The 22,278-nt window shown below is 40.2% G+C and overlaps 1 protein-coding gene and 1 pseudogene across 2 annotated transcripts in view; one reads left to right on the forward strand and one right to left on the reverse strand.

The window, feature by feature from the left end:
* The window catches only part of LOC309858440 (conserved oligomeric Golgi complex subunit 2-like), a 30,985-nt gene that overhangs the window by 3,929 nt on the left and 4,778 nt on the right, over positions 1–22,278 (forward strand). Inside the window, exons 2-3 of the mRNA XM_082751133.1 lie at positions 15,976–16,137; positions 17,278–17,340. Coding sequence (XP_082607259.1) covers positions 15,976–16,137; positions 17,278–17,340 — 225 coding nt within the window. The remainder of the gene's footprint in view (positions 1–15,975; positions 16,138–17,277; positions 17,341–22,278) is intronic.
* LOC309858439 (rRNA-processing protein FCF1 homolog pseudogene) lies at positions 1,367–12,146 on the reverse strand (annotated as a pseudogene). The gene is made up of 2 exons: positions 12,132–12,146; positions 1,367–1,955 (listed from the first exon to the last, which is right to left on the reverse strand). The product of its transcript is annotated as an rRNA-processing protein FCF1 homolog pseudogene (transcript).

Here is a 22,278-nt window from a genome sequence, read left to right on the forward strand (position 1 = left end):
CAGGAGCCCTCTGGACAGTGAATGTATGTACCCTCATGTTCCATAGGTAAAAGAACCGTGTGTGTGGGTGGGGCGGGGTAAGTCCTTGAGGTTCCTCCCTGTTCTAATTGGGTGAACTGGGAATTTTGAGACAGGAAGCAGGTCCTGTGTGTCCTTGTTTACAGGGAGCATGCATTCTGATGGACAAAACGGAAAAGGGGAAGAATGAGCAGCTGCTCAGATCTGTTTGTACTGTGCTGGCTGATTAGCTGTGACCTGCAGATGTGGGTCCCATCCTCGGCTCTGCTCTCTGCCTGCTTATGTCTGACTTGGGGCAAATCACTCGCCTCCGGCCTTCTGTTTGCTTGTTAGTATAATGCGGTGGTGCTTATCTATGTGATCTTTGTCGGCTCCTCTGAAAAGACTCTAGTCCATCCTGGCTTGCAGATAAGGAAACTGAGGCCTGAGGTGTGATGACTTCCTTTAAAGCCACACAGCTAGATGGGGCCAATCACAGGCCAGATCTCCTGACCCCCACGCATCAGTCCTTGGAAATCCTACTGTAATATGTTCCTTTCCAGAGGCCACAGGTGGGAACTGAGGGAAGTGGGACAATCAGAACATTAAGAATAGCGCAGAAGATGGCACAATGTCCGCATGCTTTGGCACCTGCATTTCACCAATAGGGCCACCTCTTACCTTAGAAGAAGTTCCCACAGGGCTGGTGATCTGGATGCCTGGCCTGGAGCTTAGCTACGGTAAACGGGACCAGAGGGAAGTGATGGCTGTCTGAGATGGACTTTGTTGGCGGCGACTGGAAATAGCAGCTGACAGAGGAGGAAGAGGGAAGAGTGACAGATGGCAGATAGCCACAGGCCCGCAGGTCAGCCACTGTTGCTCCGGGTCGCCCATCCCCAGGAGCCGTCTTCCCAGGAGCCGTCTTCATATCACAGGAGCTGAGTGCTTACCCTGTGGGTTCTTAGTTCAATGTCACGTCTTGATGACAAGATTCCATTCTCTTCCTCATCAGTTTGAGACAGACATCGTAATGAAATTCTAATTCGCCAAATATGGAATGTAAGCCTGGAACTCATTTTATAGAGAAATTTTCTTATGTGAACTACTTTCCCTGATGATAGAGGAGTTGTGACGATGTAACGATGTAACATCAGATAAAGTTTATCTGATTGGCACTTGTAAGAAGGGTTCCCGGCAAAAAAGATCTGTTTTATTGTTGTTGTTGTCCTCCCTTTTGATCTTTCCTTTCCATTCCTTTTTTTTTTTTTTTTTTTGGTCTTGTGAGCGGTCATCTGATTTATAAAAAGATGCAACAAAAAGTAAAATGGTACAAGATAATCAGTTTCAAAACATAAAAAAGTGAGTGTCTTTAGCCATAGCTGAGAACAGAGGAACTGGGTAAGGAGAATTGCTTGTATGAACTGGCAACAGGAAAAGTTGGTAAAGGAGAGCTGAGGAACTCTATTAAGACATAGGAGTGAGGGGCTCTGTCATCATCTGGCATTCGCTCAGTGTCGTCTATATGGTTAGAGATGTCCATGATGGGAACTCCAGCAATCTTCTGGGTCTGGGTCAGCTGATGCCACAGTGTAACACTCTGAATTACTTCCATACTGAGCAGTCATCTGCATAGTTTGTCTTGTGTGTACGTGGTAATTGTTTGAATCTTGGCTCTTTCGCAATCCTTAGAGCCTCTTGATACTTGCACCCCGGTTTCTCAGTTTCAGCCATTACACAGTCAGTTGTACAACTGGTACACTTGGCACACAGCCTGTCCATCATTGACCGGTCAAGTTTGGCCTAAATAGAAAACTTGATAAAGTCTGTACCAACCAGGATGTGGTAAGTCGGCCCAGATGTGTGTTTATATTGGAAAAAGCAGGAGGGATGTTGGGGGACTTCTCTTTCCTTGAGTGCATGGGATCCTTCTTTTCTTTCTTTTTAGGTTTTAATCTGTCCTTCTCTCAGAGAAGGATCTCAGAGCTAAGCATTCGCTTCCGGGTCACATACTTGCTTGCTTTCTCTTGCTTCCCTATGTTCACACCATGCCCATTTCTCCTTGCTTTTGATTTTCTAATTCACTCTTTGTAGTACCATAAAACTTATTTAAATAAAATGTTGGCCTACTAAGTTATTGATTATTAGTAAGTTCTTTGTTCAAAATTTGAGAGCAAGAAGTATAATGTAAATATATCTTTTTGTTATTTAACTAGTCTTACAACATTTAGCATCAAATTTCTTGAAACATTTAAACAAATTAATCACAAGCTGGGGCTTGGGCTCTTTCTTTTTTTTTTTTTTTTTAAGTAATCTCTATACCCAACATGGGACTTGAACTCACAACCCTGAGATCAAGACCCGCACGCTCCAGTGACTGAACGAGCCAGGTGCCCTTTGGGCTTTTTGTTTTTAAGTTCCTCAGGTGAGGGGGTGCCTTAGTGCTTCAGAGGGTTAAGCTTCTGCCTTCAGCTCAGGTCATGGTCTCAGGGTCCTGGGATCGAGCCCTGCATGGGACACTCTGCTCAGCATGGAGCATGATTCCCTCCCTCTCTGCCTACTTGTGATCTCTCTCTCTGTGTCAAATAAATAAATAAAATCTTTAAAAAAAAAAGTTCCTTAAGTGATTCTAATGTGTGACCAGTGTTGAGAACTCTAGCACTGCATAATTCCTTTAAATAGCTCAAGAAATTAATTTTGAAAAGTGAACTAAAAGCCTACATAGATTATGATTGGTGTTAAATTGAGGGGAAAAAAGAGATAAAGAGAAGAAATCAGCTGGAACAGAGTGTAATTAGGTACTCAAATATTTGTTAGATGGATAAATACATTTACAGAATGTAGGGTTTGTTTGGTTTTTTTTGTCTCTTCATAAATATGTCAAATGGGTATATAAATTCAACAAAGGAGTTTGATATAAAATTGATTAAAATGTTAGAACAGAAGTTTTTTAGAATTTCAGTGTTACTATTTCATGATGCTTTTAAGATGATCTCTCTGTAGATGGTGGGAAGATCTTGTTAGCATATGTTTTTAATTTCTCAAGCTTGAATAATTTAGTCACCGAACAAACATTTAGAATGAGTTTTGGGAGACACAAGTCCTAGATTATGTCCCCACCTAGCTGGGTCAGAGATTTGAGAGCAGGGGCTGGAGGGAAGAGCTCCAAGGACATTTTTGTATACATGCTGATACCGTGGGCGGGAACACTCTTCCCAGACTTCCTGTGGCTAGCTCCTTTGTGTCATTTGGATCTCAACTCATTGTTCTATATTTCCTGGTTCATCCAAGTTTAAATACATCCCATTTGTCACTCAGACCTTTACTGTGTCCTGTTTTCTTTTTAGCTGTGATCACTATTCATTAATCACTATTTGATCACTGTTCATTAATATAATGTTTGTTTACATATTTATTTTCTCATTTCTGCATTAGAATATCTGCTCCTTAAAAGCAGAGACCTTGTCTTTTTTTTTTTTTTAATTAATTTGACAGAGAGAAATCACAAGTAGTCGGAGAGGCAGCCAGAGAGAGAGAGGAGGAAGCAGGCTCTCCTCTCAGCAGAGAGCCCGATGCGGGACTTGATCCCAGGACTCTGAGATCATGACCCGAGCCGAAGGCAGCGGCTTAACCCACTGAGCCACCCAGGCGCCCTGACCTTGTCTTTTCTTTTGATCACTGTGTCCCCAGGTCTTAGAGCAGAGCTGGAGTTGCATGATAAATATTTGAGGAATATTTATGGGATATACAGGGACATTTATTCATCTCTGTTGTCCATTGTTTTCAAGAATGGTTGGAAACACACACATACGTGAGCTCACACAAACTTTCTATGTCTTTCAACCCCTATGTAGTGTGCAGATTAGTGCTTAACTATCTTGGTTTTTTGTCTCGATGAAATGGGACATGTTTTGGGGCAGAGCTCATAAATTTCATATGCCCTCTTAGGACTTCTCATCATAACAGAGTGATGGTTCTGGGGGATTCTGCTTCTCGTGGAGATAGTATATAGTGATTTTATAAGTCCATGTATCTGGGAAGGAGTGTTTTACTTCTTGGCAGCTTAGAGAATTTCAATCTTTCCAAATTCCATGTAATTTTCATAGCATTAAAGCTACTAATTTCAGATTATTGGTAAGTTTTAAATGATTAATTCCCAGGTTACTTTGAATTAGTCTTTGTTTGCCATCCCTGATTGCAGCTAGTTAGTAAAGTAGCTAAATTTTAAACTCTACTTGGTTTTAATTTTGAGTGATGTCACTGCTTCTCTCATGGTTAATGGTTCTTAATTACCTGCAGCTTGTCTGGTTTGCTCATTTATTTTCCTGTGTTCCAACACCTCTTGTGATCTCCCAACTTCTGGCCTTTTGGGAGATTTGTACTTTAACTGGGTTCAGACAGGAAATACCCCTGAGTACAAAGAGAAGATATTTTTCTTCTAACTTCACTATCTGCTATTATTAATGTATTACATTGTTGTGGTACATGTGTTACAACTGATGAACCAGGATTGATACAGTATTAATTAAAATCCATGGTTTACATTAAGGTTCACTCCTCTTTCTATAGTTCTGTGGGTTTTGACAAATGTATAATGTTATTTACCTACTGTTGGTATCTTACAGCCTAGTTTCATTGCCTTGAAAACCCCTGTACCTCATCTATTTGTTTCTTCTCCTCTCTCTGCACCCTCCTCGCTCACCCCTCAGCCCGGGATCTTTTTACTGTCTAGAGTTTTACCTTTTCAGAGGCACCTGGCTGGCTTAGTTGCTAGGGCATCTGACTCTTGATCTCGGGGTTGTGAGTTCTAGCCACCACATTGGGTATAGAGATGACCTAAAAAATAAATAAAAATAAAAATGTTGGTTAATTTTTACCTTTTCCAGAATGCCATAGAGTTGGAATCATATAGTATTTAGCCTTTGAGACTGGTCTTTCACTTAGCAATATGCATTTAAGGTTCTTCAAAGTCCTGTGGCTTAAAAATTCATCTTTTAATTGTCGAATAATCCATTGTGTGGGTGTGGCATAGTGTACCTGTTCACCTACTGAAGGAAATTTGGATTGCTTCCAAGTTTTGGCACTTCAGAGAATAAAGCTGCTGTAAACATCCGTGTGCAGGTTTTTGTGTGGACACTAGTTTTAAGCACTTTTGGGTAAATACAAAGGAGCGCAATTACTGATCTTATAGTGAGAATGGGTTTAGTTCTGTGAGAAACTGCCAAGCTGTCTCACACAGTGCCTCCCATTTTGCATTCTGACCAAACAGTGAATGAGAGTTCAGTTGTCCCACATCCTTGCTAGCATTTGGTATTACTAGTGCTTTGGATTTTTTATATTCTACGTGATATGTAATAGTACCTTGTTTAAATTTGCAATTTCTTAGTGACATACAAAGTTGAGCATCTTTTCAGATCCTTTTTTTTTTTCTTTTTTAAAGATTCTATTTATTTATTAACAGCACAAGCACACGGAGAGGTAGCAGCAGGCAGCAAGAGAGGGAAAAAAGCGGGCTCCTCGCTGAGCTGGGGGCCCAGTGTGGGGTTCAGTCCCAGGACCTGAGCTAAAGGCAGATGCTTAACTGACTGGGCTTCCCAGCCACTGCTCTTTTCACATTTTTAAATTAGGTTTGATTTCTTGTTGCTACTAAGACATCTTTATATTATATTTCTTATTTTAAGTCCTTTACCATGGATGTGTTTTGCAGATATTTACTCTGTGACTGGTCTTTTCATTCTCTCTCTCTATTTTTTTTTAAGATTTTATTTATTTATCTGTCAGAGAGAGAGCGAGCGAGAGCGAGCACAGGCAGTCAGAGTGGAAGGCAGAGTCAGAGGGAGAAGCAGGCTCCCTGCGGAGCAAGGATCCCAGTGTGGGACTCGATCCGAGGACGCTGGGATCATGACCTGAGTCGAAGGCAGCTGCTTAACCAACTGAGCCACCCAGGTGTCCCGTCTTTTCATTCTCTTAACAGTGTCTTACAGAGAAGTTTAATTTTAACAAAGTCCCTCTCATCAGTTTTTTCTTTCATAGATCATGCTTTTGGTTTTACATCTGAAAAGTCATTGCCAAATCCAAGGATCCCTATATTTTTTCTTATGTCATCTTTAAGAAGTTTTGCATTTTACGTTTAGGTTTTGTGAAAGGTGTGAAAAGTTTGTTTTTATTCTTTTCATTTCTTTGCTTTTTTCTTATCAATGTCCCATTGTTCGGTTCCATTTGTTGAAGACTGTCCTTGCCATTGAGTTGCCTTTGCCTGTGTGTGTGGATGTTTTTCTGGGCTCTCCACTCTGTTCCAAGCACCTGTCTCTTGCCAGGCACCTTCTGTCTTAATCACTATAGCTTTAATAGTAAGTCTTGAGATTGGGTGGTGGCAATCCTCAATTTCCTTTTTTTCCCCGCTCTTTAATATTTTGTTGACTACTCTGGGACTCTTGGTTTTCCAGTTTTCCATCCAAATTTTAGAGTCAACATGTTGGTATCCACAGAATAACTTCCTGGCATTTTGATTGGGATTGCATTGAGTCTGTCGATCAGTTTGGGAAGAACTGACCTCTTAACAGTATTGAGTGTTCTTCCCCAAGATTATGGACTTTCTTTCCACTTCACATCTTACCTTGCTTGTTGTCTTTCATCAGAATTTTATACTTTTTCTCACATAGATCTTGTGCATATTTCGTTAGATTTGCACCTAAGTATTAATTTTTTTTGGTATGCTAATGTAAATGGTCTTGTGTTTTTAACTTCAAATTCCACTTGTACATTGCTGGTATATACGAAAGCAATTGACTTTTTAAATTTTTTAATTAAAATTCAATCTCATTAACATATAGTGTACTTTTAGTTTCATGGTTAGAATTTCATGATTCATTGGTTGCATACAACACCCAGAGCTCATCCCAACAAGTGCCCTCCTTAATACCCCTCACCCAGTTACCCCAACTTTCCCCTCTCCAGTAACCCTCAGTTTGTTTCCTGTCGTTAAGTCTCTTGTGATTTGCCTCCCTGTCTGTTTCTATTTTTCCTTCCCTTCTATATTCATCTGTTGTTTCTTAAGTTCCACATGTGACTGAAACTATATGGTATTTGTCTTCCTCTAGTTCCATCCATGTCCTTGCAAATGGCAAGATTTTGTTCTTTTTGATGGCTGAGTAGTGTGTGTGTGTGTGTGTGTGTACACCACATCTTCTTTATCCATTCATCTGTTGATGGACATCTGGGCTCTTATATTTTGACTATAAACATTGGGGTGCTTTTGCCCCTTCAAATCACTTTGTGTACTTTGGATAAACATCTAATAGGGCAATTGCTAAGTCATTGGGTTGTTACATTTTTAACTTTTTGAGGAGCTTCCATACTCATTCCAGAGTTGCATTCCCACCAACAGTGTAGGAGGATTCCCCTTTCTCCACCTCCTCGCCAACATCTGTTGTTTCCTGACTTGTTAATTTTAGCCATTTTGACTGATGTAATGTGGTGTCTCATTGTGGTTTTCATTTGTATTTCCCTGATGCTGAGTGATGTGGAGCCTTTTTTCATGTGTCTGTTGGCCATTTGGATGTCTTCTTTGGTCTGTTCATGTCTTCTGTCCATTTCTTGACTGGATTTTTTTGTTTTTTGGATGCTGAGTTTGATAAATTCTTTATAAATTTTGAATACTGGCCCTTTGTCTGATACATCATTGAAAAGCAATTGACTTCTGTATTTTAACTGTGTATTGTGCAGACTTGCTATAATCACTTGACTAGTTTCAGGAGGGTGTGGGTGTGGGGTGTGAAGTCTTTGTATTTTCTGTAGACAGTCATGTCATCTGTGAACAAAGTTTTATTCTTTCCCAGGTTGTATACCTTTTGTTTCCTTTTCTTACCATATTTCATTAGTTTGGCCTTCCAGTATAGTATTGAATAGTAGTAGTAGGAGGGACATCCTTGCCTTGATTTCCTGTCTTCTATTTTCTCAGTATTAATATTATGTTAGCTGTGGATTTTTGGAGACATTCTTTATCAATTTGAGGAAATCCTCCTATTCCTAGTTTCCTGAGGATTAATAATGAAGAGGTGTGGATTTTGTTAGATGTTTTTTTTCCTCCCTTCATTGATATGATCATGTGATTTTTTTTCTGTTGATAAGATGGATCACATTGATTTTCTAATGTTGAACATTTTCTAATGTTGCATACCTGGAATAAACCCTACATGATCCTGGTGTATAATTTTTTAATATAGTGTTTGCTTTTATTTGCTAATTTTTGTTGAAGATTTTGTGTCTGTGTTCCTGAGAGATACTAGTTTGTAGTATTGGTTTTGGTGTCAGGGTAATAATGATCTTTTAGAATGATTTAGAAAGTATTCCTTGTAGTTTTACTTTCTGGAAGAGATTTTAGGGAATTGTGTAGTATTCCATAAATGTTTGGTTGAATTTACAGTGATTGGGATTGTTAGCAGTAGCCCTCCCTTCTTTCATCTGATATTAGTAATTTATGTCTTCTACCTTTTTTTCTTTGTTTGCCTGGCTAAGGGTGTATCTGTTTTATTGATGTTTTCAAAGAAACAGACTTGGGGTTTATTGACTAAAAAAAAAATATTCCTGGTTTTAATTACATTGATTTCTGCTCTAATTTTTATTTTTTTCTACTTCCTTTAGGGTTTTTTTTATGATTTTATTTGACACAAAGAGAGTCAGTGAGAGAGGGAATACAGGCAGGAGGAATGGGAGAGGGAGAAGCAGCCTCCCTGAGCAGGAAGCTCTGATGCAGGGCTCTGTCCCAGGACCCTAGGACCATGTCCTGAGCCAAAGGCAGATGATTAACCAACTGAACCACCCAGGAGCCCCTCCTTACTTTAGATTTGATATTTGTCATTGTTGCCTAAAATGGAAGCTTAGATTATTGACTTTAATCTTTTTTTTCTAATATTTGCATTCAGTACTGTATTTTCCCTTTAAGCAGCATTCCACACATTTTGCTACATTGTATTTTGTTGAGACTGGTCTCCTGTCATTTAGAAGTGTGTCATTTAATCTCCATGTATTTTGGACTTCTTCAGCTATCTTCTGTTACTGATTTTTAATTCCATTGTGGTCTGAGAACATACTTGGTATAATTTTTATTTTTAAAAATTTGTTGTGTTTTGTGGCCCAGAATTATTCTGTCTTGATGAGTGTTCCATATGAGCTTAAGAATGTGTGTTGCACTATTACTGGGCGAAATTGTCTGTGTACGTCTGTTGTACGGTAATTGATGGTGGTGTTGAGTGTGCCATGTCTGGACTGAATGTCCACATCTGTCAGATCCTTGTTGCCCTGCTGCTGGATCAGCCCATTACTGATGGAGAAGTGTTGAAGTCACCAGTTGTGATAATGGAATTGTTTATTTCTCCCTGCAGTTCTGTTAGGTTGTGTCTCACCTGTGTTGATCAGGCACACATACGTTAAGGATAATTGTGTCTTCTTGGTCAGTCGATTTCTTTATCATTATGTAATGCTGCTCTTTATGCCTGATAGTTTTCCTTCTCTGAAATCTGCTTTGTTTGAAATTCATGTAGCTACTCCATTGTTCCTGTGATTAGTGTTACTTTGGATTTTTTTTAATGTATCCTAGCATTTAACTTGTTGATATTTAAGTTGTTTCATTTTTCATCAAAATATAATTCACAAAACATAATAGTTGCCATTTGAAAGTGTACTCTTCTCTGGTTTTTAGTATATTTACTGTGTATATGGTACATACGTCACTTCTGTCTAATTCCAGAATGCTTCCATCACCCGAAAAATAAACCTCTTAGTTCCAATTCTCCCCTCCCCTTATTCCCTGGCAATCATGAATCTACTTTCTGTTTTTATGGATTTGCCTTTTCTGGAACATCTCCTATCAGTGGAATTGTATGACACGTGACCTCTTGTGTCTGGCTTCCTTTAACCTGAGAGTAGAATGTTTTCAGACTTACTCGTGTTGTAGCATGTAACAGTTTATTCCTTTTTATGGTTGTGTAAGAGGCTCTTCCACATTTTATGTATCCATTCATCAGTTGATGGATGTTGGGTATATACTCATTTAGCTGTTACGAGCAGCGCTGCTGTGCACATTCATGTACAGGTTGTGGCAGGAACATCTGTTGTCAGTTCTGTCGGTGTCATACCCCTAGACGTAGAACTGCTGGGTAATTGTACGTGTGTAACTTCTTGAGGAGCTACCGAGCTGTTTGCTGCCTTAGCCACACTATTTTACATTCTCACCGACAATACAGGAGTTTCCAGCTTCTCCGCCTTCTTGCCAGCACTTTTCTTCTTCTTTTTTTTTCTTTTTCTTTTTCTTATTTTACCACAGTTGTCCTAGTGGGTGTGATGTGGCATCTGCATGTGCTTTTGATTCGCATTTCCCCAATGACTAAGGATGTCGAACATCCCGACATGTGCTCTTGACCGTCTGTGTATCATCTTTGGAGAAATGTCTATTCAAAAGTCTTTGGCTTGTTTTTAAATTAGGTTATTTGTCCTTTTGTTGTTGAGTTCTAAGAGTATATTTGCATATTCTGTTTATTAGGTCCTTGTCAGACAAATGATTTGCAGATACTCTCTCCCATTCTGTGGGTTGTCTTTTCACGTTCTCCGTAGTGTCCTTTGACACATGAAAGTTTTTATTTTGATCAAGTTCAGCTTATCTAATATTTCTTATTGCTTTGTGTATCATGTCTAAGAAAGCTTTGCCCGATCCAAAGTCATACAGATTTTCACCTGTTTTCTCTGAGTGTTACAGTTTTTACTCTTACATTTAAATCTTTGATCCATTTTGAGTTATATTTTTGTGTATGTGTGAAGTTGCTCTTCCAAGTTCATCCTTTTGCATGTAGATATTCACTTGTCCCAGTAGTAGGCACTCAAAAAGACTGTTTTTCCCCCCATTAAATGGTCTTGGCATCCTTGTGAAAAATCAGTTGACCATAAATGTATGGGTTGTAAATACTTTCTTTTTGAATACTTGGGAAATCTACACTATAAAGTAAAACCATTCCTAAAGTAGTAAAACCATTCTTGGTTAAGTGAAATGGGTCTCTATTATGGCACTGTGAGTTTGGGTTTGCTTTTCACAGCAAACACTGCCTAACCCAGTATTCACAGATGTTCCAAGTTATTTAGTCATGTGTGTTATGCAGCTTTTGTTTATCTGAGAACAAATTCATAAATGGTAAGTTGAGTACTAATATTACCTAATAGCATTTGTTCACTGAGGCTAAGTTATATGATTTATTTATTTATTTAAGATTTTATTTGAGAGTGAGAGAGTGTGGGAGCAGGAGGAAGGGACAGAGGGAGAAGCAGGCTCCTTGCTCAGCAGAGCGCCTGATGTGGAACTCAAACCCAAGAGACTGGGATCATGACCTGAGCCAAAGGCTGAAGCTTAACCAACTGAGCCACATAGGCACCCCAGTTATACAATTTAGAATGCCATCATGAAGTTCAAGAACTTCAACAATGTGTAACTGAGGCAGGGAAAGTGATCGCCCTAAAGGTATACAGTTGGTGAGTAGGATGGCCAGGATTATGAACCGAGACCCCCTCCCGTGATGTACTACATAACTATGATGTAAGGTCTGAGATGGTCTCTGGAGAGAAAGGTCCAGGCTAATTTGGTCACCAGTGTAAGAAGCAGGTGGCTTTCTGTAGATGACTGTGAAATTACGGTTTGGTATGAAGTCCTTCTCTCCGACACTAGCAGGGTCAGTCTTTGGTTGATTAACTAAGAAAGTCAGTTTAAACAAGTACTCTTAGGGAATGGTACATACAGTTTTTAGCATTTTATTTGGAAAAAATATATGTACATTTATTCTCCATTGAAACAGTGCCAGGTCTTTTCTCTGGAAACTGGCCTGCAGATTAGATTTCTGAGTTATCACAGCACTTGGGTCGCTCAATAGGTTAGGCATCTACCTTCGGTTCAGGTCATGACCTCGGGGTCCTGGGATGGAGTCCCGCATTGGGCTCGCTGTTCAGTAGGAAATCTCCTTCTCCCATTGCCCCTTTCCCTGCTCATACTGTCTGTCTGTGTCTCAAATAAATAAAAAGAATCTTTTTTAAAAAAGCTTTCTATGTTGTCTTTTTTTGCATTCAGTTTCAGAATCCTGTGATCACTCCCTCCCTACCTGGTACGTGGTCATCTCACCCATACCTAACTTAGCAAAAATTTTCTTATTGATTTCTTTGTATCAAATCTTTCCAAAGTAGCTGTGTTAGTTTTCAAAAGAACAGTGATTTTTTTTTTTTGGCAGTCATATTTTGTTGGTTTACATAGTGTTTAATGAACCTATATAATTACGAAGTAAGTGTAGGTGTCCTTAACTAGTTTGGGAATCATCACATTTGATTCTTGCTGACTAAACAAGTCATGGAGTAGCAGAGTCACAGGGGAAGTAGATAGTAATTTATTGCCTCTAAGCATATAAGCCTACCGGGGTATCACAGTATTGTAAAGGGGAAACACAAGATAGCTAATCCTGTGAGACCAATACTTGGAAATAGGTTATGAAAGATTTGGAACATCTGTTCAATGGGACACTCAGCATGCACATAAAATATTAATAGAAATTATGTGTTTTACATAAAGACATTCAAGTTATATTTTTTAGAAGGGAAATTTTTTTTAATAGAATGGGTTTTAATTTTTAATTTTTTTATTCTTTTTTTAAGATTTTATTTATTTATTTGACAGAGAGAGAGAGAGGTCACAAGGAGGCAGAGAGACAGGCAGAGAGAGGGGGAAAAGTAGGCTCCCAGCTGAGCAGAGAGCCTGATTTGAGGCTGAGATATGACCTGAGCCAACGGCAGAGGCTTAACCCACTGAGCCACCCAGGTGCCCCTAGATGGGAAATAGTTTAGAAGAGCATGAATATTTGTGTGTGTGTGTGTGTGTGTGTGTGTGTACACATATGTGTGTGTACACACATACATAGCGAAGGTCTGGGGTTTCCATTCAAGATGGTGGCATAGGAGGATCTTGAACTCATCTCTTCTAAGAAATACACACTGAATCTATAGCTCCATATGGAAAAATTTCCTGTGGAAAAAACCCTACAACTAGCTGAGTGACTCCTACACATTAGGTGAGTAAGGAAAAAAAACCTATGTTGAAGTAAGAATCAGTCTTGCCATAAACCCCACCCCTGGTACAGCGACTTGGGATTGGGAGGGTACTCACAACCCCAGGCTTCTCCCTGAGGAGCAAAGGGTTTGAGCCCCACTTCTGGCACCCCAACTTTCAAGACATACATCTAAGAGACAAGACCCCAAAACATCCAGCTTTGAAAGCCATCAGAGCTTGCACCCATGAGACCCACAAGGCTATATCAAACTGAGAGAGTTCTTAAAGCAGTTGCGCGAGTAGACTGACCCACCCTGGAACTCAGCACAGAAGCAGCAGACTGAAATGTGTTCAGATTTCTGTGAAAGAGGCTCATTTGCTTATCTTAAAGCCCTGAGGGGCAGGCATCTAATTTAACATGGATCTAGGAGCCTAGTAAGGTATTCTCCAAAGATGGAGCTGATGGGTACCCTCTTTGCGCTGTCCCTCTGCCTCGCTTCTGCTTTCTGGTATCTCCTGGAAAGGAGCTTGAATGCTCGTATGATGTCCTGAGGTTTGCAGTTGGTACCCAGGGTATACCTCTAGATCACTTGGCTCTAGCGGCCAGCAAGACTCACACTCACGGTAGTGAGTTTTGCAGTATTTACAGCAACCAAGACTTGGAAATAACTAAAGTGTCCACCAACGGGGTGAATGGATAAAGAAAATGTGTGTGTATACGATGGAATATTACTCAACCATAAAAAGAAGGAAGTCTTGCCATTTGCAACAACATGGATGGACCTTGAGGATATTGTGCTGAGTGAAATAAGTCAGACAGAGTAAGAGAAATACTGTATGATCTCCCTCACATGTGGAATCTAAAAAACAAAACAAAATGAAGTCATAGAGAACAGATTGGTGGTTGCCAGAGGCGAGGTTGTGGAAGAAATAGATGAAGGGGTCCAGTGGTATAAACTTCCAGTTAATAAGATAAGCCCTGGGGATGTAATGTACATCATAGTGACTGTAGTAAATAATACTGTGTATTATTGTATATTTATTTTATTATTTTTTATTAGAAATATGTATTATTAGCCCCAGGGTTACAGGTCTGTGAATTGTCAGGCTTACACACTTCCCAGCACTCACCATAGTACATACCTTCCCCAATGTCCACAACCCCACCACCCTCTCCCTACACCCCTCCCCCCAGCAACCCTCAGTTTGTTTTGTGAGATTAAGTAAGAGTCTCTTATGGTTTGTCTCCCTCCCAATCCAATCTTTTTTTTTAAAGATTTTATTTATTTATTGGACAGACAGAGATCACAAGTAGGCAGAGAGGCAGGCAGAGAGAGAGGAGGAAGCAGGCTCCCTGCTGAGCAGAGAGCCGGATGTGGGGCTCCATCCCAGGACCCTGGGATCATGACCTGAGCCGAAGGCAGAGGCTTTAACCCACTGAGCCACCCAGGTGCCCCCCTCCTAATCTAATCTTGTTTCATTTTTTTTCCTTCCCTACCCCCACACCCCCCACTTTGCCTCTCAAATTCCTCATATCAGGGAGATGGTATGATAATTGTCTTTCTCTTATTATTTCACTCAGCATACCCTCTAGTTCCATCCACGTCATTGCACATGGCAAGATTTCATTTCTTTTGATGGCTGCATAGTATATTATATATATATATATATATTTTTTTTAAGATTTTATTTATTTATTTGATAGAGATCACAAGTAGGAAGAGAGGCAGGCAGAGAGAGAGAAGGAAACAGGCTCCCTGCTGAGGACCCTGGAATCATGACCTGAGCCGAAGGCAGAGGGCTTAACTCACTGAGCTACCCAGGTGCCCTATATTATTATATATTTAAAGTTGCTAAAGCTTAAGAGTTCTTAGCACAAGAAACAAATGTGTATGTTTGGTGATGGATGTTAACTAGTCTTAGGGTGATCATTTTACAACAGATAAAAATATGGAATTTTTATGTTGTACGCCTGAAACTAACATATGTCCATTATATGTCAGTTTCTTTAAAAAGCAATTGATTTTTTATTTTTTAAAAAATTATTTATTTATTTGACAGACAGAGATCACAAGTAGGCAGAGAGGCAGGCAGAGAGAGAGAGACAGAAGCAGGCTCCCTGCTGAGCAGAAAGCCCAATGCGAGGCTTGAACCCATAACCCTGGGATCATGACCTGAGCTAAAGACAGAGGCCTTAACCCACTGAACCAGCCAGGCACCCCAAAAGTAATTTATATTTTAAAGAGAAAGACTAGGGCACCTGGGTGGCTCAGTCAGTTAAGTGTCTGCCTTCGGTTGAGGTCTTGATTTCAGGGTCTTGGAATGAACCCTGGCATCAGGCTCCCAGCTCAGCAGAGAGCCAGCCGGCTTCTCCCTCTGCCCCTCCTCCCACTTGTTCTCTCCATCTCTCTCTCTCTCAAATAAATAAAATCTTAAAAAAGAAAAAAAAAAGTAAAGAGAAAGACCAAAACAAAGTCTGGAAGGATGTGAATCGCTGTGTTAAATAGTGAAGAAAAATAAACATTAATAGTGCTCAACTGCAGAGCATTAGAGAGTGGGTGATTTTTTTTTCTCTCTCTTACATAAGTATTTCTTGGTTGGTTGAAAGTTTGACAGTGAACATTTGTTACTTTTAAAATTAAGAACAAAAAGCTGTTTCTATTTTGAGAAGAGCCTCTTTGAAATGTATAATTAAAAGAAATAAAATGCCTGTAGAATTAGGCAACAGGAGAGAATGGTCTTGGTGAGGGGCCCCCTTTCCCATAATCTTAGAAAGTGAGCAGACCCCCTGATGTCCCTGTGTGTGTTCCCCTGCAGTAATACGGCCTCTTATTCTTTCTCTGATCTTATTTTTCTATGTAAAATGTGGTATCAGTGCAATCATTTTTTCTTTCTGGTTTGATTTTCAGGAAGATTTCGACGTCGATCACTTTGTGTCTGACTGTAGGAAGCGTGTCCAGCTGGAGGAACTAAGAGGAGATCTGGAACTCTACTATAAACTTCTTAAAATAGCCATGGTCGAGCTCATCAACAAGGATTATGCAGATTTTGTCAACCTTTCCACAAACTTGGTAAACCTGAAAGTCACAAGTCCTACACACACACACGCACACACTTTCTCTCTCCTTCATATTTATTAAAAGGGCAGAGTTTTTAGAAACCTTTCAGTTGATTACCCCACCAACCCCACCAGAAACTTGAAGAAATTACCAATTTCATTAATAAAAGAACTAAACTTTTTGGAATACATTTTTTTGTTTGTTTTAGTTTTTATTTATTTAAGGTTGCTCTAGTTTGATTATGTTTCAAATTCATTAGTCAACAGTGGAAAGTAAAGGATAATAATACCCAAGGGGTTGTTTTATTAGTTGCTAAGTGATTACCCTGAAGTCTTCCTTGATTTAGACTAATTTGTAGGAGCAAATGTCCACCACTCTTACAATGTTTAATTTACTTCCAGGTATATCTGTTAGCCAGAGCTAGGTTGAGGGAACATTGGCCAATATTGATATTTGAAAAGTTTGGTTTTATAAAAATAGAAGGATGATTTGCAGTGAGCTTATCAATTGTTTGTAAAAGCCGTTTAGAAATGTTGAATTTTGTTACTTGGCAGAAAAGTCTCCTTGTTGATGCTTCATTTTGTTTTAAAACTGTTTGTCCAGAGAAGCACAGAAAGTTGCAGCTCCGTGGGAATTTCAAGAAGCATTAAAATTAATGATGCACATTTGCTTTTGGGAAATATACCACTAAGATAAATATCCCAATAGGATTAAAAACCTAGAAAATTTTACTTCTGTTTAATTTCTATTTTTCTCGAGGCTTATAATAATGTTTAAGAGAGACGTAGCCCGTCAGACTTTCACATCAGCTGGCTGAGTATCATCAATTACAGACAGAGAACTGTTCACCTTCTGTGAAAATTTTTCACTTTCATTTAAAATGTCATCTAAAGGCAAATTGTTCTTAAGGAAACTTTTGTTTCTCATGACTTCCCTTATTTTTATAGTTTCATGTATTTCAACAGATTTTTTTCATATTCTATGAACAACATTAATGGCCAAATAACACTTCTGTTGTTTAGCTAGTTATATAGCAAAATACGGTTGTGCCAAAAAAATAACTTAAATCTGGTACTGCTTTGATCGTTAAATAGATACGTCACTATTACTCCTTATCATGATGTGTTTGTGCCAACCTGGTTTTGCCTTTAGGTTGGCATGGACAAAGCCCTCAATCAACTTTCTGTGCCTTTGGGACAGTTACGAGAAGTTCTGGTAAGTCCCCAATTAATGAAAACAGCCTGCTGTGACGCCTGTTGTCCTCGTCGGCTTTTCTCTAAGAATTTTTTTCATCTGTTAGTTTGGCGGTACTGGTGGTTGTATTTTAACGGTTCACGATTATAATATTCACCTTCAGAAGAGTTGTAAATGATTTTGTTTTTGCATATGCTAAAAAACTAAAAAAAAAATGTTCGATTTGAAGAAGACATATTCTCAGAGTAGACAACCTTAAAATGTCAGTGGAGAGGAAGCATATTTCCAAATTCAACGTATTAATGCCACTTTGGTCATATGTAAGTGGTTTCTAACTTACGAATAACTTGTATTTTAACAGTTTGTAATCTTGTAAATATCCCCCCCACACACACGTAATCTACGTGTGCTTAGGTTCCTGGGCTGATCTACAAAAACTGTGTAATCCCTAATGGAACTGAAGGATAATATAAATAAAATGTCATACTTAATAAATGTTACATTTGCATGTTCTCTCAGAAAAATCTCTGTTGTGGGAATGGGACTCCCCACCTCTAAGCCATTGGGAATAGGAACTCCACCTGGGTGACCAGTGGAGGGGGAGTTGTGGCATCACTTCTAACAGAAAACTGTGCTGCCCTGTCTCCCCCCCTCCGCCCCCCCTATCTGTGTCTGGTGCCCTGGCTTCCGGCCTCTGTCCATTCTGATGCCCTGTCGTAAACTTGTCATAAACGACACCATCCTTCCTTGTGTGTCTCCTCTAGCATGAGTGGCCTCGTGCATCCCTCCCCTAAGACAGTACCTGCATCCTAGAGAGAATATAAGGAGAACATAATTTAAGGGAAGACACAATACATGGTTAGAACCAAGAAAAATGCAGAGTAACAGAAATATCAGTGCTGAGAAGCCTAGGGGAGGGGCAGGCAGGAAAGAGTTCGTGAAAGAGGTAAAAATCTTGAGTTGTGCCTTGAGGTAGCCAATACTTTCCATGGTTTATGTCTCATTTGAATTTTACAAAATCTTGTTAAAGGTACTTTTCCTTGGAATGGAAGGGATTTTCGTGGTCCGCTGTTGGATTCCACACCAGCCGCTGTGGTGCTCTCCCACTGCCTCCTTGGTGTGCCTCTTCCTCCCGGGGCCTCATAGTGGTGTTGTTTCCCAAGCCTAGCCTTCCTTTGGCCTCCCACTCTTCTCTCGAACCCCCTCCCTGGAGGCAGATTTGCTCTACTCACACAGGCTCCCGTCCCGCCTCACCCCCTGCCATCACCATATCCCCTCCCTTTTCCATGGCCTGTCTTTATGGCCACTTTGGTCCTGCTCAGCCACAGGCCTGACCTGCCTTTCTGGTCCCAACTCTGAAGCTGTTCTGTGAGATTCTCAGACCACTGTGGGTTACGACTATATCTGTCTTCATTGTATCCCTGTGGGCTGCCACAATACTGACGTCCAGGAGGTGTTTCATAATGTTGATGGAGTGAATTAATTCACCTTCCCGTGGAATTTTTGTGATATGCCTACTTCATTCTAGTTGTTTCTGTTAACCATTGTTTTGGCCCTAATTCTTAATTATCTCTTTATTCATTAGCTTCTGGACATGTTTCTCCACCTCTGCGCTCTGCCTTTTTCTGGTCTTCTGTTCTTCATTCTTGATTCCTGGTATTTCCATACCCACATTTCATCATCATGCATCAGTGCTTTGACATTCTCTCATTCTCCAAAATATGCAGAATCTAAAGACCTCATCTCAGTGAAGTTGGCCCTCCATTCCTATTTCTGCTTCTCTCCAGAAGGAAGCCTGCAGTGCACATGGCTGTGTGCCTGTCTGACCCTGCCCCTGAGTGTGTCTGCACTTATATCTGCTCCCCATTCCCTCCCCACCTTGGCTGCTGTGTACACATGGCTTTCAGAGTCCGATTCGAGCCCCGTCGCATTTACAGACTCTCCTGTACTTTGCTTCATATTATCTGTTCTCCATTCTAAGCCCCCTCATCCCCATAACTTTCACTGTATATGTGTCATTCTTCTTCTGGCCATGCGACCCTGCCTTCATGTCATTATGCCCCCAGATCATGAGTCCCCTCAACAGTAACTGTGTCTGGTATATCGTGTTTGTTTTTGTTTTTGTTTTTTTTTGTCAATATCTGCATAGTACTGGTGCACAGGTATTAAGTTCTGTGGAATTGAATGAGATGTAGGAACTTGATAATGTGACAAAACAATGTCTGTAATACGTTTTCTTTATTATTCTTTTAAAGAGTCTCAGGTCATCTGTCAGTTAAGGAATTCGGGCAGTAGATGAAAGAATGTGTAAACAAGAGGACATAAGGAAGAAAAAGGTACCCTCCAGTAGATTTCTTATGCTGCATGCCAGTTGAAGCCCTCTCCTCTTGTCTCCGTGAACTTGTCAGCACTATTCAGCTTTTTTTCAAAGCTCTCACGCATGTGCATTTTATGCATTATGTCACGTTATCTACCTGAAATAATAAGACGGAATTTTAGAGGTACCCACACGATCTCAAGATCACCCACTTTTTCCAGAACAAGAAACAGTGATAACTGTTGTCGGTGCAGCGCTTGACAGTTAACGACTGTATAAATTATCAGCGCCCTGTAAAGAAAATAGGCCTATACTAGAGACTAGGGGAGAAGTGGGCTTTCCAAAGCAAACTCAGGATTCTGCTGTAGGTTTGTTGTTATTTTCTGATCCTGTGTTCTTTATGTTCTGGTGCTCACTTTAATTTTTTCGATTCCCAGTAATTAGCATGCGGTGTTGGCTTAGTTTCAAGGTGTGTGAGACAGGCAACGGCTCTGTACATCTGAGGGCTCACCCCGGGAGTGTGCCCCTTAGTGCTATCTCCAGTTTCAAGTGTCCCCGATGTCATTCATGATTATAACGATGTAGGGGCACAGCGGGCATTGGGAGTCTGGGCTTCTGACTCTCGCCTGCTGCTCTGTACAATGTTTTCTATGTGTATTATTAGCATATTTGTTAAAATCTCAGTGGGGAGAAAGCCTGTTTGAGGGACCTTCTGTTTAATTCGCCTCTGGATCTCCTCACAGCTTTTGTCCAAAGAATGCTTGTCATGTGCTTCCAGACAAAACAGTAAGCTTTATGAGAGCAGGGTGTATTTCTTGCTTTATTTTCTCGTGTCCCCCTCCTCCCCCATCCCCCATCGGAATGAATGTCGAGCTCCCAGGGGTGTTCAGTAACTATTTATTGAATGGATGTCTTTGTATTTTTTTGTTCTTTAAGGATGAGAGTCTTCATAATGTTCCTCAACCTCTTTGATAATATTTGTAGTGTAAAAGGTCTTTAATGATTTGGTGTTTGGGCATATAGGTATATGTACATGTAAACTGAGAGGGTCAGTACGATCGGAAGCCAAAGTTAAAACATGAATAAAGGGCCATAAGAAAACAAATGGAAGGGCGCCTGGTGGCTCAGTTGGTTAAACGTCCGACTCTTGATTTTGGCTCAGGTCATGATCTCAGGGTCATGAGATTGAGCCCCGCATTGAGCTCTGAGCTCAGCAGGATGTCTGCTCGAGATTCTCTCTCTCCCTCTGCCCTTCCCCTGCACGCGCACATGCAGTCTCTCTCTCTCTCAAATAAACAAATCTTTTTTTAAAGAAATAGGAAAGAAAGGCCCATAGAAAGATTCAGGATGGGGGAAAGAAGAAATAAGAGTATAGAATATGAGAAAGCAAAGTCTAGGTTTTTTTTTTTTCTCTATAAACTTGCAATAGAATATGGAAGTATGCTTATTCTAGAACTAAGATTTGTATTCTTTCTTTTTTTTTTTAAAGATTTTATTTATTTATTTGACTAGAGAGAGCACACACAGGCAGAGAGGCAGGCAGAGAGAGAGAGAGAGAGGAGGAAGCAGGCTCCCTGCTGAGCAGAGAGCCCGATGTGGGACTCGATCCCGGACCCTGAGATCATGACCTGAGCTGAAGGCAGCGGCTAAACACACTGAGCCACCCAGGCGCCCAAGATCTGTATTCTTGATAATTCTGTGTTTCATAGAAATATTCAAAATATAGCATGCCCTATATATTTGAAGTTAACTTTTGGTCTTATATTTTCCTGCATTTAGCATGGGAAATAAAGATGATTAAGAGTAAAGATGGTGACGTCTTTTGTTTGCATAATTTTTATTTTTATAGATGTGTGTGTTGAGGCTTATACAAGTTATTTGATCAGTTGAAAAGATTGAAAAAATCTTAAATTCACAAAGTTCTAAAGAAACCTCTGCACTAGAAGCAAGCAGGTAAGCTTTTTTTTTTTAACTAAGTAGCACATAAATTAATACTTCACATCCAGTCTAATTAGGCGGGGACGGCTTAGTTAGAATTCATTTCTGAACAAGAAGAAAATTCAGGTTTGTGGCTAGAATGTAGCTCCAGGGGAGTGGAGAGCATGAAATGCTGAAATCTATAACACGTTCTTATAAACCCTTTGGTTATAGACCACAGCTCCAACATGTCATTATGCTTGCAGTGGAAAAGTATATTTGGAATCACCTTCCCTGAGGACTAGCAAAGTCCTGTTGATCTTTAAGGCATACCTACCATTCATCTTGGTTTTTCTCCATCTCATTTTTTTTCCTAGACATGCCCAGAGTATTACCATTGATGTATTTTGCACCAGAATTATATTATTATGAAACAGTGTAGGACACATCCAGTTGAAATTTACAAGCAGGAAAGAAAAAGCTTATGAAATAGGAAAAGGATGATGGCTCTCTTTGTTATACTGTGATTGTCTTGTTCCCCTCCTGGTGTGAATTTTCAATCAGCCAGGGTAGATGAGTGACTCAGAAAATGAGTAGTTAGGTCCTGTCAGCACCGTGAGACGCACAGTGGTGCAGTGGGAGTAGCCCGGGCTGGTCCTGCACATACCAGCTGGACTGCCTGCGTCAAGGTCGCCTGGTGCTCTGCGTGCTCTGTTGTGTAAGGC

The sequence above is a fragment of the Mustela nivalis genome (assembly GCF_964662115.1).
Source record: "Mustela nivalis genome assembly, contig: HAP1_SCAFFOLD_2437, whole genome shotgun sequence".
In the NCBI taxonomy this organism is placed as follows: domain Eukaryota; kingdom Metazoa; phylum Chordata; class Mammalia; order Carnivora; family Mustelidae; genus Mustela; species Mustela nivalis.